This window comes from Notechis scutatus, chromosome 5 (genome assembly GCF_049901735.1).
Source record: "Notechis scutatus isolate UNSWTSFEM ecotype Mainland chromosome 5, rNotScu1.2, whole genome shotgun sequence".
In the NCBI taxonomy this organism is placed as follows: domain Eukaryota; kingdom Metazoa; phylum Chordata; class Lepidosauria; order Squamata; family Elapidae; genus Notechis; species Notechis scutatus.
The window spans coordinates 81,029,479-81,044,933 of NC_142013.1; the positions used below are offsets into that span (position 1 = coordinate 81,029,479).

Sequence of the window (15,455 nt, forward strand, 5' to 3'; positions counted from 1 at the left end):
CCATGTTTTAGGCATGAAATGAAATTAAGCCCGTCCCCCAAATTAAGGCCTATATTAAAACATGCGAAATGGGGGAATGGTGGGGGGCTTGCCATTAGGAAGTACTTTTGTTGCACACCTGGATATGGTGCTGCCTGTGTTGACCCGATACGAAGTGCCCCACCAACGCCGAGGTCAACATCCAAGCCGTCGCCGCCTGCCCACCCAAAGATACAAGGGGGAAATTAACTCACCCCGAAAAGACGGCCTAGCCATTTTTCAGGGCTCAAAAAAAAATAAGACCGGCCTTATTATATGAGAAACACGGTATATATATTAAGTGTGTGTGTGTGTGTGTGTGTGTGTGTGTGTATATATATATATGTATGTATGTATGTATATGTATATGTATATGTATATGTATGGCATTCAGCTTTGTTAGGGTATTTTCCCACGTCATAGTAGTGGTGCTTTTAAAGTTGTAGCAACGTTTCAGCAGAATCTCATCTGCCATCATCAGGCTTCTGTATTGTGTCCGTCTGTGAGTCAGACTTTTACCCTGTAAAACTTTAAAAGCACCACTACTATGACGTGGGAAAATACCCGAACAAAGCTGAATGCCATACATGTAAGTACCCGCGAAAACTTAAGAATATATATATATAATGGCATTCAGCTTTGTTGGAGTATTTTCCCACGTCATTGTAGTGCTTTTAAAGTTGTAGCAACATTTTGCAGAATCTCATCTGCCATCATCAGGCTTCTGTATAGTGTTCATCCAGATGAACACTATACAGAAGCCTGATGATGGCAGATGAGATTCTGCCAAATGTTGCTACAACTTTAAAATCACTACAATGACGTGGAAAATACCCAACAAAGCTGAATGCCATACATGTAAGTACCATGAAAACTTAAGAAAACATATATATTAATATATACATATTATATTATGTATATACATAATATATATTAATATATCATGTATGTATGTATGTATGTATGTGTATGTATGTATGTATGTATGTATGTTGTGGTTCCGGGCTTGGATTCTGCTTCTGTGGAAGATCGGAGTTCAAGTGAGGAGGACATGGCAGAACTATATGAGCCGGCATTGCTCAGTGAAGGGAATAGTAACCAGGATGAGGAGATGGATGTGACAAAGGACGACAGATCTGACGTATTGGAATTGTCAGGACCTTTGACCTCCTCTGGTTCCTTATCTGATCATCAGCCGGGAATGGCTGACAGGGAAGTTTTGAGGGAGTCTTCCAGTGGAGATGAGAACTTGGAAGACTTATGGTTAAACGTCAGGAACAGACAACGTATGAGAAGGCAAATCCAGCTGGAACGAAGGAGGAGGGCGAGCCAGTAATTAAGGAAATTAGCTCGTTACCTCAATGACTATAAAAGGACACAGCTGGGTTGGTACAATTTGCCAGGAACAAAGTGACTGATTGCGTGGAGAAGTTACAGCCGACGCTCTGAGGCTTGAGAATTTTTGCCAGGACTGGTTTGCCGAACAGAGCAAAGCTTGTTGCTGTGGACTGTGATTTATGGCAGCCGTTATCTTGTGAGACTCCTTTTTGTTTGATTTACTTTTGAAACGGTTGCTTTCTGTGTTGCTCGCTTGAATTTTGAAGGGGAGTCATAACATATATATATTAAAACTTAATTATATATATATATATATATATATGTATGTATGTATGTATTGTATGTATATATATATATATATATATATATATATATATATATATATATATATATATATATATATATAAAACTTAGGAAAACATATATATACACACACACACACACACACACACACACACACACACATACATAAATGGTAAAAACCTAGAGCATTAATTACACAGTAAAATTGAATTGAATTAATAGAATATTTGGCTAGTTCAAAGGAAGAGCTCATGAACAAGATTTAACAATGGCAACAAGTCATACAGAAAAGAAATTTGAGCAAATGAAACTAAGTGCAAGATTATCTTTCCCCAATTCATGTAATTAATAATGAAGTAGTAAATAGCAGCTTGACAATGGTCCTTATCAAATATGAGTAAAAACAGAAGTGTTTGAATCCCTTGCCTACCTTCACCTCCCATATTAAGGTCTTAAAACTCATAACAGACTTCCCCTCATGATAACGAAACAAAAAATAACCTGAAATAAGGATATTATTTATTTATTTAATTTATATTGCCTATTCGCCCATAGCTACTCGAGGCAGCTTACAGAATATAAAACCATAGTTTAAAAAAAAAAAACCAAACAAACAATAAAGTAACTAACCGAGTCTAATACTTGGCCTTTTGCAACAAATAATAAAGTACAATAGAACAAAATCTGGAAAAAAATCACCCCCACAACTCCCAACCTCCGCCCCGACGACAGCAGATCACACAAGCCATTTTATGGGCTCCATCCCGCTCTTGGTTCCCCAGGCCCACTGGCAGAACCAGGTCTTCACTGCCTTCTGGAAGAGTATTAGAGAGGGGGCCATCCTAAACTCTGGGGGAAATAATGTTTCAGAGAGAGGGAGCCACCACGAAGAATGCCCTTCTTCTGGGTCACACCAGGTGTATCTCCCTCAGGGATGGGACCCGCAACATTCCCTGCCTCCCTGCTCTGATGGGTTGGGTAGATGTAGACCGGCAAGAGACAGTCCCTCAGATAACCTGGCCCCAAGCCATGAAGGGCTTTAAAGATGACAACTAGTACCTTGAATTGCATCGAGAAGCAAATCAGCAACCAATGCAGCTCCCGCAGGAGAGGTGAAACATATGCAAACCGGGGTCTGTACAAAACCATGCGGGCCGCTGAATTTTGCACCAACTGGAACTTCTGGATGCTCTTTAAGGGCAGCCCCATGTAGAGCGCGTTGCAATAATCAAGACAGGAAGTGACTAGGGCAGAAGTGACTGTGAGTAGGGACTGTTGGTCCAGGAAAGGGCATAACTGGTGCACAACTCACAGTTGCACAAAGGCCCTCATGGCCATGACATTGGCTCATCATTCTTGGGAGAATGGAGTATGGGTGTTTGGAAGTTGTATTTTCCAAAGCTGTTTGGGGACAATGTAGAAGAAATGAAAGAATTTGTGTCCTATTGTGGAAGTGTTTACTAAAGCTGGAGAAATATTAAATTGTGCAAATATTACTAGGAAAGTAGTGAATATTATGTGGTCTGTAATTTGTTAAAAGGGACAGAAATAGTGAAAAGTATAATTCTGTTCATTCTGGTGCATACAAAGGAGGGTATATCAGAAGAAATGGATTCAGGAATCTGGTAGGAATTATTCAAGATATGTAAGTGGAGATGGGGACAAGAATGAATGGATGATTAATTAGTACAATTGAATAATGTAACAATAGTATATTCAGTATTGCATGCAGAAATGTGCAGTCGGTATAAAATCTATTAGAGTGGTTTGGTCATACAGAGAGAAATCTGATAGTACTCCCGTAATATTTTGCAGCTGTAATGCTATAAAAACATGTTTGTGCTATAAAAAAATTCAGATCAACAAAATACAGGAATTTCAAATAGGAAAAAAAGTGCATTGTGTATAAACATGTATATATTGCGGTTAAAATAATTTACCAGTCCATTAAAATATTTTTTTAAAAGCTATTTTTGAAGCTTATATTTAAAAAGTTGAACAAAAACTAAAACCACAAAAAATGAAGTTTAAACAAAGTCTCTTAATAGACATACAGGTGCTTGGTAATTTCACTTCCTATTTATTTTTGAAATGTCCTGCAATTTTCAAAAAGTCATATGAACAGTTGCAATAAAAAAAAATCAACTATGTTCAACTACTTGGTTTTAGTGGAGTCTAAAGTCGGTCTTTTGCAACAAATAATATTTTACAGATTGCATTTGTCTTCGGTTATGTCCACGTCATAATCGCAAAGTATAAAAGTGTAAATAAAATCAGATGGTAGAATGGATGGGACTTCTTTTTAAGCAAATTGTTACTTAAGTGCATTTGTAGAGAAATGCTTTAGATTTAGATATTTAATTGTAATTGCAATTGATATAAGATTTTACATCTGCATTCCTATTACTGTCATACCAGGGAGTATAGTGGGGCTTATTTCTGAATGCTGAGAGATAACTATGGTTTAGTACCGTGATGGCAAACCTATGGCACACATGCCGGAAGTGACATGCGGAGCTATTTCTCTGGACACACCAGCCGTTGCCTGTTGTGCTTTTGGATTCCAGCATGTGCATGTGCGCTGGCCAGCTGGTCTTCACATGCACATGCGTGCCAGAAACCAGAAGACCAGGTGGCTGGCGTGCATGTGCATGCTGGAAACTGGAAGCTCAGTTTCCCGGTGTATACATGCATGCAAGGGAACTGCTCTTCCGGTTTCTGGTGCTCCCACACCAGGGAGCTGCTCTTCTGGTTTCCCGCACTCTCCCACACGCTCATGCATGTTTCCGTTTTGGCACTCAGTGCCGAAAATTTTCACCAACCCTGGTCTAGTATAACATTTATTTAATTTATATGGCTGCCCATCTGAACAAATGACTCTGGTTGGTAGACAGTAATTCAAAAATCATCACACATCACCTCCATACAAAATAAATACAATTGGTAATCAATTTTTTTAAAAAGAAACCCACAAGAAAAAGCAACTATCAATATAAATACACTACCAATGTTTCAGTAAAACTAATTCATAGGCTCTACCGAACATGCCAATAACTCCTGTTACATAATATAAGATGTGATTTAGTAGGGCTATGCAAAGCACTCAAATAGCCATATCAAGTAACTACTTTGAGGGTTTTCCAAGATAGTCATGTACTGTATTACTATATGTACTATATTTTAGAAGTGTCTTCTTTATATATGAATCTGCAAAAGAACCATTTGAACAGTTTGCACAGATTTGGATTCAAATTTTTAATTATAGTTACATTTTGAATCCCACCTGCTTTCAGATATAATTAGCATGGGTAAAGAAAAAGTGGGATATGTAAATCTCTTCAATGGCTACTAATCCCCTTTATGAGAAGTTTTTAAATTTTATAGCTTTTGAGAGAACTGATGATAACTATGGGATGGCAGTACAACAAAGGAGCCAGTCACAAAATGGCACTAGACATATTTTGTATGGTCCTCAGATAGTTATTATTTAATACTATTAAATACTTAGGTACTATTTTATATTAGTACACAATCTTTTTTGAAATTAGTAAATTCTTCACTGTAGAGATTTCCTCATAGCAAGAGTTTCCATACTTCAGTTTCCCTAAATTAACTAACAACATTGACTGGAGGTGTTATTGCTCAGCTTTTTTATTTCAAGTATACTTAGTAAATAAAATAATTTACTAATCCAATTTATATAATTGCCCATCTCCCCCCAAAGAGGACTCTGGAGAGTGCACAACAATACATAAAGGCAGCCAATATAAAGTAGATAAAAAAAATCTAAAAGCTACAGTAATAAATAACATAAAAACCAAAATACTGAACCTGGGAAGAGGGGAGACAAAAATGACCCTCTCAGCAGGGGTGAGATTCTACCGGTTCAGACTGGTTCTATAGAACTGGTTGTTATGATTCTGTGCAGTTCGGAGAACTGGCAAATTGTGTCCTGGCTGGCCCCACCCCTCTCTGCCCTCCCCTCCCAGTCAGTCCTTATCACACATGCGTGACATCGCATACATGCCCGACATCGCTAACTGTGTTCTCCCCCACCGTCACTCCTTAAGGTATTTCTTTTTTCCCCCTCCCGACAATCAGGTGTTCCGATGATCAGCTGTACAAGGATCCCCCTCACTGTCTTATGCTTCGCCCAGGAAGTGCTTTGTCCCCCCCAACTCTGTTTTTTGCCTTCCTGGGCCCCAGGGAAGCCTGGGAGCCATAACGCCCCCCCCAGGGCCTGCAAAAAAAGTAGAGGCCACGCCCACCTAGTCATGTGGCCCACCCACCTAGCCACACCCACAGAACCGGTTGTTTAAAAATTTGAATCCTACCCCTGACTCTCAGCAATGGAACCATCAGATAAAATCTCCAGTTTCTTGGAATCTCCAGGCCTGGCAGCATAACCAAATTTGACTTTATTTATTAAATTTATATAATGTATGTGTTTGCTGCATTTATATCTTACTGCAATAAAAATGACTCTCAGGGGTTTGCTGATAATCAAATTATTATTTTACACTCGGCTTCCCAAACATGCTTCTCAATATTTTACCCATATTTTGTTGTATCTCTTTTTGCATTATACATGACCTTTTCAAATACCAGATCTTTTCATCCTTTTCTCCTTTTACACTGGATGAGGAGAATACAATTACAACAGATTACTTCTCTCTTAATATTATATCCTCTAGCTTTTGCTTGCCATTTCAGGGAGGGCCAAGGCAGATATAACTAGCAGAAATTCAGAATTGCCCAGACAGTTATCCAGGATAGAAACTGTGTAAGCTTTTTATCTGTGAAGAAATCCTGCATGCTAATTTTTCTATTCACTGTTTAATATTTAGTGAGTATTAAAAGTATTAACATTACTTCAGTCTAGATTCATCAGGGCAATTTAGAGTTGTGTTATCTGAATACAAGATCCCTTGCAGTCTTTTCCTTTGTAACAGGAATGCATAATCTGCAGGTTTAAGATCATGTGCAGTTCTTCATGTAAACCTCTGCAAAAGCTGCCAGTCTGATGTTTAGATTTTATTTTTGTCTTGGCCCTTAGTACTATTTGATAGTATGGAATGTACTCTTGGCCAGTTGTGGCTCTTGGCCTTAAAAGTGTTATGTAACCTTCTTGCATGATTGTTCAGGAAGCATTGCTGTTTCAAAGAACCAGCAAAGGATAAGCAAAAATTGCTGTCCAGATGAAACAGGAAAATGTGTGAGATTATTATTTATCTCTTTTATGTATTTAATTGATGCATGTAATTTTTCTCAAAATCTCAAAGTGGCAAACCTAAAATCCTTATTTTTCACAAAACAACCCTCTTGTAAGATAAGTAGGATTAAAGAATTGCCCCAATAAGTTTCCATTGCTAAAAGTGGTCTTGAATCTGGATCTCCTTAGATTCATTTAAAACCAAAGTATTGATGGCTGTTCCAGGCTGGGTTTATTCTAATCACCACATAGCTGAGCAGTGCACAAGCTAATCTTTATCTGATTTAGATCTGGGATCTTCTGGAATTGGTAGCAATCATCCAAGTTATTGTTAATCAAGGCAAATACATGTGGAAGTTCTTAAAGATTCAGGGGAGGAAACAGATCAATTTATTGGGTATTGAATTACAACGAGAGCCCCTTAAGTGCATATTTGATAAACTACAGTAAATTAATTTCTGGATTTACCCATGCTAAATCCTAACTAAATGAAAATTCTTGGTCTTCAGAAACCTCCGTTGTTTAACATTACAGTCCAATTAATATCTTAGGTTTAATTTCCCCTGATTCCATCATTTTGATCATGTTGATTCTTTCTGTCCTACTTGGCCTTTAATTTCTAGAACAGTTATCAGCCTTGATAGCATCGTAGACTTGCCCCACATTCTAATATTTTGCTCTTGTTCATCTGCAACCAATTTCTCTCAAGAGTGGTTATTTCTTTCACAGCACATAAAGCAATTTTGCTTTTATGTTCAGTAATCTGATTTAACCAACAGGTGGCTGGCTGCTCATGGAAAATGCTGAATCACCCAGAGCCATCTAGGCTATGGGTGGGAAACCCTTTTCGTAGCCTGAGGCTGACCTTTGTTTTATTTCATTTCAGTGGCTGATCTTTTATTTCATTTTAATGACTGATCTTTGTTTTATTTCATTTTACTAGCCAGTTACCACACAGCTGAAGCAGTGATATTAATTGTAGTGTGGGTGTGGGGAAGATTATTGAAGAATTATTAATATAATATGTCCTTTTAAAAATTATATCTTAAGATACTCTTTTCTACAGCTATAAATTGAATCTTCAGGAGGTGGCAGCTTCTAAGCTAATTTTCATTGATTTCAGAAAAGTTAAACAAGCTTAGAACATATGAGTATGAGAGTCTACCTGAAAATCCAGGGCTGCAGACTTTAAAGGTGAAAGTCTTAAAAAGATCCCAGAAATAAACAGTAGAGCCCATTTTTGTATAATTGCCAAGGAAGTTGCATAATTGTGCATATGAAGTTCTAATGAATCCAACATTAAAAAGTTTTTTAATTTTAAAAAATTAATTAAACTTTTTTGATCTCCCATCTCAAATTTTCTGATGAATTCTGATGTAAACTCGTATTTTTGTCTTTTAAGAAAAAACTTCTCAGTTTTAGAATATGAATGATAAAATCTTAGGTAAATATAAAATATAGTCAAGAGATCAAGAAAACAGAGTACTGGATTTCTTCGTTTTTTCCAGGAGAAAATGCCATAACCATGGGACCCTTTGAAAATGCCATGTCTCATATATCTGCCAATCTTTTTTTAAGTAAAACAATCTTAGTATTCAATATTGGCATATACAATTTTCCATATATTAGGTTATTTGGATTTTATAGATCAATTATTACCTGCTTTAAAACAAAACTGTTTTAAACCTTCAAAATAATTTTCATGCTTGCATATAACTAGTGATCCTTATTTTACAGCCAAATCAGTAAACCTTGGTAAAAAATGCACCTGTCCATTTATATTATTCATGAATCATGAACAGAAATGATATGGTGGCCACTAATGTTGGAAACAGTATGTTATCTCAAAATTTAGAAGACAGCAATTACATCTCTGCCTCAGTAAGGCAGCTTTTCACACTCCTCAACTGGAATGCTACCAGATCTCTTTTTATTTTATGCAGACCATGCAGTGGTTATTTCTTTTCACTAATCTAGTCAGAAGGTCTCTGGAGGAACTGGCAGAACACTGTAAGCAAGACAATCTTATCAGTTATCAAAAACAAACAAGCAAACAAAGAAAGTCTTGGTTTTTTTGCCAAGAGTCATATGGCACATAGATGCTGGCAAATTAAACAGGTTATTAGTTTTAAATATTTTAAAGTGGTATTGCATGCCTTGGCTCAAAAAGACCCATAGTTGGTATACAACCACAATAGTACAGAAAGCCTCAGATGCCATCCTTAAGTTTCTATACAAGGGATAAGAGTACTTCATAGGAGCAGTGATAAATCTCTCAGGCAAAATCAAAGGCAGAATTATTTTATGAGATGCAAGCAGGCTCTGCCTCCTCATTTTGCCCTTCTGGAACAAGTGCAGTCTCTTAGAGCAACTTTATAGCTCTCTTGAAGTGCCCCAAATGTTATCCTTTGGCTGGAGACAAATATCAATAAGGTAGAGGCAAGGGTGTATATTGTATCTTTAAAATTATGGCCCTAGAGATTGCACAGACACCCCACTCCTCCACAATGCCTATCAATCTTTCTGGATCAAATCAGTCCAACTGAAATTATTCCCTTCTAGATTTCTCCTCTAAAATTGGATTATGACAGGGCTAAGTAAAGAATCTTTGACATAGAATGCCAGGAAAATTGAAAAGATACCAGGTTTGTTTAGCCTTAGAGTGGTTCAAATATTTAGTGATTCCTGCAAGGATACTTTCATAATTAGAAACACCAAGCCACAGAAAACCTTTTATGCTGATAAAATGCTAAATCCTCCCCTCTACTGTACTGAAGGGTAAGTATAAACAGCACCCAGTAGTTTAATAACTTTGGTCCTCTAATACAGGAGAGGTAAAAACTTGGAGACATGCCATCCTCTGTTGCCCATTCTGTAGAGATAAAAGGTTTCCTTGCTTGGCTGGGATCCTTATAAACTAGATTAAGCCTGTGTCCAATTTCTATTAGAAGGCAATAGCCCCTGCATCATCTCTATTTTAGCTTTGACTTAATGAACAAATGAAATCTATTGCTTTTACTGCTGTTACTACTTTTAATGTTTTATCTGTACTGGTATTATACTGACCATAATAAAGATACACAGTATATACCTGCATTTCTCCATTATAATGCTGCAAGAGTCCAGGACAGGATAAACTCCACCTCCTTCATCTTGGGACTGAGTCTGCCAAACTGTTTAGACCTGCCTCTGTTGCCATGGTTACCCAGCTTTTGACTTCGTTCCCTTCTCAGCTGGATGTGCCTCAGCTTAGCTCTCAGAGTACTTCCTAAGAAAGCTAAAATCAGCAGGATTGGAGAGGAAAAACAACTCAAACGTTGAAGAGGTGCACTCCCGAGGCATCGGTTGAGCCGCCACCATTTATGGAGGTAGGGCTTCGGCCCTACCTACTGTTAATTCCAGTGTCAGGGGCTCCCGACACTGAGGCCATGATCGGATCAACAAGAGTAAGTGATCCTGGCGCAAGAGCCTAGGCTCGTGCCGACGGACTTTAGCATCCCCCGCCATCGCAATTTCACTCGGCCGTGAATAAGAATTACATCCAGTCTTGATTAAGATTATATTATATTAAATAAAATAAAGTTCATTTTCATATTATTTTATTACAGCTTTTGTAATGAATGTCTTGTTGGAAGTTGTCTGAATAGATAGTATAATATATAATTATAATAAGATTTGTGTCTTTATGATACTTAAGCTAAATTCCCCAATGGTTCTTTTTGCTAATTTAAAAGCGGGTTGGAAATTATGAATGGAACCATTTTACCTTAAAGAACAAATACCATTGTTGTTGTGTCTCAGCATTACATTCATGAACATTCCTGCAGATTCCAGGAGTTGATTTACCACCTTTAAATACTACTGTGGCAAGTTGACCCAGTCAGATATCATAGTTAATAATAGCCACTGAAAGAAGTCTATTCTTCTTATGTCTGTAATTAGAAGTCCAACCAAGACTATTTCCATCTCCAAATCACGATATTAGCTAAACTAAAATTGATAGAAATAATTTGTGTCATCTAAAACTACCTGGAAGTGAAAAATAACCATCCCATTAATGCAACATATTATATTATATTATAAGTAATATCTTAAATTATCCATAATCTGTATACTACTAAAACTCTCATATCTATAACCTTTAACTAGATGAAATAGGCATCGTAGGGCAACAGTTTTTGAACCACAATACCTCAAATGAGCTAATTTACAAAATACATCCAAAATCTGGGACCAATGACTTTCATGGAGTTGAAATTTGGTAAATAGGTGATTGGTTGCTTCAATGCTCCTGCACTGCTTGCTGCCACTCAAAAGTTTTTTTAAAGTACTTCATAATGTGAGGCATAGCCTTTTTTCAACCAGATTTCTGAATGTAAGTTGTCTGTATGGTCTAAGACAGGGGTCCCCAACCACCGGGCCGCGGACCGGTACTGGTCCATGGATCACTTTGCACCGGGCCGCAAAGAAAATAAAAATTAAAAATAAAATAAAAATGGCGGCTTTCTTCGCCTTCGGTGAATGCTGCTGGGATCAGGGATCAAGGACACAAATGAAAGAAGGGGAGGGAGGAAGCAACCAAAGCCTGTCCTGCTCTCCGGCTCAGTGGCTTCGGTTTCCTCCCGCCTCGTTCCTCTCTCAGTCGCTCTCGCGCTCCTCCACCAGCCCAGGAAGAAACTGCTTCAAAGAAGCCGGCAGGGTGGCTTTTCCTGTCGGCGCAGCTCCCCCGAAGCGCCCGTTCACCCCCACCCCGCCGCCAATCAATCCAGGTTCAATCCAGTGCTCCGTTCTGCCTGCCTTCGTTTCTGGTTGTTTCGGAGCAGCTTCGGCTGAGAATAATAACTATTCGCCTCTTTTTCTCAGCCGAAGCTGCTCCGAAACAACCAGAAATGAAGGCAGCACAGGCAGAACGGAGCACTGGATTGAACTGCGGCGCGGGTGGGGGTGAACAGGCACTCGGAGGAGCTGCGCTGACAGGAAAAGCCACCCTGCCGGCTTCTTTGAAGCAGTTTCTTCCTGGGCTAGTGGAGGAGCGAGAGAGCGACTGAGAGAGGAACGAGGCAGACACCTGAGGGATGAGGCTGAGGGAGGCAGGGCCGAGAGGCGGGGCTTCTCAGCCGTCCTGCAGGGACTTGTCCTGAGCCGCGGAGACAGCCGTGGGCCTCCGCCGCCCAGCGCTCAGTTTTGAAGGCGCTCCTCAGCCCGGCGCAGTTCCTGAATCTGCAGCTGAAACCCTCCATTTTAAATGTCCCAATAGAAGAGAATATCTGTCGCTCAGGGTTGCAATGAGGAGGCATTGGCGCTCCCTGAACTTGGTGGTTTGCTGGCAGACGTTTTATTACCCGACTAGGTAACAACATCAGATGTTACCTAGTCAGGTAATGAAACGTCTGCAAGCAAACCACCAAACTCTGACTCCTTCTCCCCCCGGTCCTTGAAAAAGTGTTCCTGCGTGAAACTGGTCCCTAGTACAAAAAAGGTTGGAGACCACTGGTCTAAGACACTGCCTATATGTGTAGGAAAAAGATGTATTTTTATGTAAAAAATGGCTCCACTATAACATAAAATGTTTAGTTATTGTTAAAGTTAGATTATAAAATTTTTAGCTATATATCTGAGCATTAGTTAAAACTGAATGTCTTTTCTTTTTGTATAACAGTGTATCTATGTATCGAGGAAATTGCAGACCTATTCGGTTTGAACCACCAATGCTGGATTTTCATGAACAGTAAGTTGTAAATATTTTAGTTAATGTACTAAACAATGCCTTCAGAAAAAAAAATGTACAAGGTTTCAGTTCTAGAAACTATTGCATAAACTTATTTTTCATTATGTCAGATTGCTCTTTGTGCACATGGTCCAAAACAACAGCTGCCATTTTTACATCCCTTGAATAGAAGGTGTGAAATAAATCAGGGGTTATATAAACGTAAAGTGTTAAGATGTTGAACTATAAGCCAGGTGACCATGATATCTAATTCTTCCTTTGGCATAAAGGTCAACTTGATGACTTTGGGCCAGCCTAACCCATCTTATCAGGTTGTTGTTGTGTGGAAAATTGGAGGAGGAAGCATTATGTGCATACTTTGAGTTGCATAAAATAAAAGGTAATAAATCAAATAGTTGTAGTAGCAGCAGCATTGATGTTAAAAGAGCAAAAATGATAATAACATGATGTTACTGTGTTTCTCAGAAAATAAGGCCAGACCTTATTTTCTTTTGGCCCCCGAAAAAGCGGCTAGGCCATCTTTTGGGGGGTGATTTAATTTCTCCCCCCCCACGCACCCCCACCTAGAGCACCCCGCGGGCAGCAACGCCTCGCCACCAGCCGCTCCTAACAGCTGATCATGGCGGAGCGCGGAAGGCTCCCTACCCCCGCCAAGTGCCTTTGCTGCAGACCCGGGTATGGTGCTGGTTGCAGGCCGGGTCAGCGGGTGGGCGGCGGCATGGATGTCGGCCTCAGCGGCGGTGGGGCACTTTGCATCGTGCCCACCACTGCTGCTTCCTCCGCCGCTGTTGCTTTCCCTTTTGCCTGTACTGCTGCCGTGTTTGGAGTGCTGTGCATTCCTCCACCAGCAGCATTTCAGCCGCTTCTCAGGTGGGAGAGCCGCCTCCGTAGCTTCCACGGTTCCTGCCAGCGCTGGCGCCTCTCTCACCAGTGCCGTCTCAACAACAGCGGCAGCAGTGGGACAGACCCCGCTGCTGACGAGAACCGCCTACCCTCCCACAGGGGCATCACTTTGATTGACGACAGCTTTGTCGACAACGTCCTGCAAATCGGTGAGTCTTTTGGACTTCGATGGGTGGAAGCGCCGGCAGGAGGGTGATGCCATCGTTTCTCCCCCCTCCACGCCTCGCTTTGCTTCCCCACCCAGAGCTTTGGGTCATGGTCTTGTCCCCTATACAGTCAGGCACTCTCCTCTTGCTCCAGCCACCCGACCCCCGTGGACCTTTCCCCCCTCTTTAAGTTTTCTTTACTCTCATTCCCTCCGTCAGTCCCCTAAGAATACAAACTGGCCAGGCAGCTTCCTCTCCACCCCTCCCGGTAGTTTTAAAAAGGGAATCATCTATCCACTTTGCCCTTCGAGCAGAGGCAGACCTTCCAATCCAAACAGAAGAGAAAGGGAATCATCCTACAGACCCTTAGCACCAAGCTTCCCAGAGGATTCTCCCAAAGGATCCACCCCAAGGGAGGATTCATCAGATTCACCCCAAAGGAGGGGAGTGCATTAAGCGGGCGAATCCTTAATTAAGATTATGAGAGCCCTAATTAAATAAGGAAATGAGGAAAGAGTTTTATTAATGCTCTACTTTGGTGTTGCTTAATTATACAGTATAGTTACTTTGTTTGCATGGGCAGCATGATGGCTCAGTGGTTAAGATGCTGGATTTGTTGGCTGGAAAGCTGACAGTCTGGGTTCGAAACCCAAGCATCACATGATAGGGTGAGCTCCCATCTTCACCTAGCTCCTGCCCACCTAGCAGTTTGAAAGTATGCAAATATGAATAGGTGCCACTTTGGTCGGGAGGAAACAGCATTCCATGGCATCATGACCGTGGAAATATCTTTGGATAGCACTGGCTCATAGCTCTTGAAATGGAGATATATAGTTGCTTACAACTCCTTTCCTTTATTTGCATACCACCCAATTCTGGAAAGCATCTGGGCAGCATCTCATAGTAAAAAAAAAATGTCTGAAATAATAAATCATAAAATAAACCAAATGCAATATGAAAATATTACACACTCACGCACACACACACAAATGTGAACTTTAGGAAACTATTGGAAAACAATCTTATTCAGAGATATATTGATTGTAGTTAAAGTGTTTTAATTCAGCGAGTTTTGCTCTCTTTCAAAAATCCAGGCTGCTTTGAACATCTAGTTACAGCCTATTGTTTACAGAGTAATAGCAGCAGCAATCAGAGCAATAAATTCCTCCCACCCAGTAAATCACAGCTGCTAGTAAAATAATTAACCCTTTCCTTGCAGACTCTCAATACTACCTCATTACTTTAATCAAACACTGATTAATTCATTACCTCAAAACTTACAACTTTTCTACCTCATGACCTATACCAATGATTAGATAATCAATTTCTATAAAATATTTCATTAATGGTTTAATTGATTTATTGTTTTAATTGATTAGTGTGATTAGAATGTTTAGTGCAAATAGTGTGATTACTGATTAGTTTAAAAGATCAAGATTCATGTAATTTAATTGATTAGTAAAATCAGTGATTTAGTGAATTTAATTGAATTTAGTGTGATTAATGATGAGTGTAATTAATTGATTAGCAATTAGTGTAATTAATTGATTAGCAATTAGTGTAATTAATTGATTAGGCTGATTGTTGCTTAGGAAAATTATTTGACTAGAGAGATTACTGTAATTGATTGATTGGTGTGATATTGGCTATATTGATTACCCAAAATTGTTCCATTAATTAATTTAATCAACGTACCATCTTAACAAACCTACCATGCCAAGAAAAAAATCCAATGGCAAACCACAACCTAAAGAGAAAGTAATCCCCGCCAGTGAACCACAAGACTCCTGCACATGCCTTAAATGCT

General features: G+C 39.5%; 1 protein-coding gene across 1 annotated transcript in view; it reads left to right on the forward strand.

The window, feature by feature from the left end:
- Positions 1 to 15,455, forward strand: part of TMEM131 (transmembrane protein 131) — a 96,996-nt gene that overhangs the window by 21,232 nt on the left and 60,309 nt on the right. Inside the window, exon 4 of the mRNA XM_087967134.1 lies at positions 12,531 to 12,599. Within this exon, the coding sequence (XP_087823260.1) occupies positions 12,531 to 12,599 (69 nt within the window). The remainder of the gene's footprint in view (positions 1 to 12,530; positions 12,600 to 15,455) is intronic.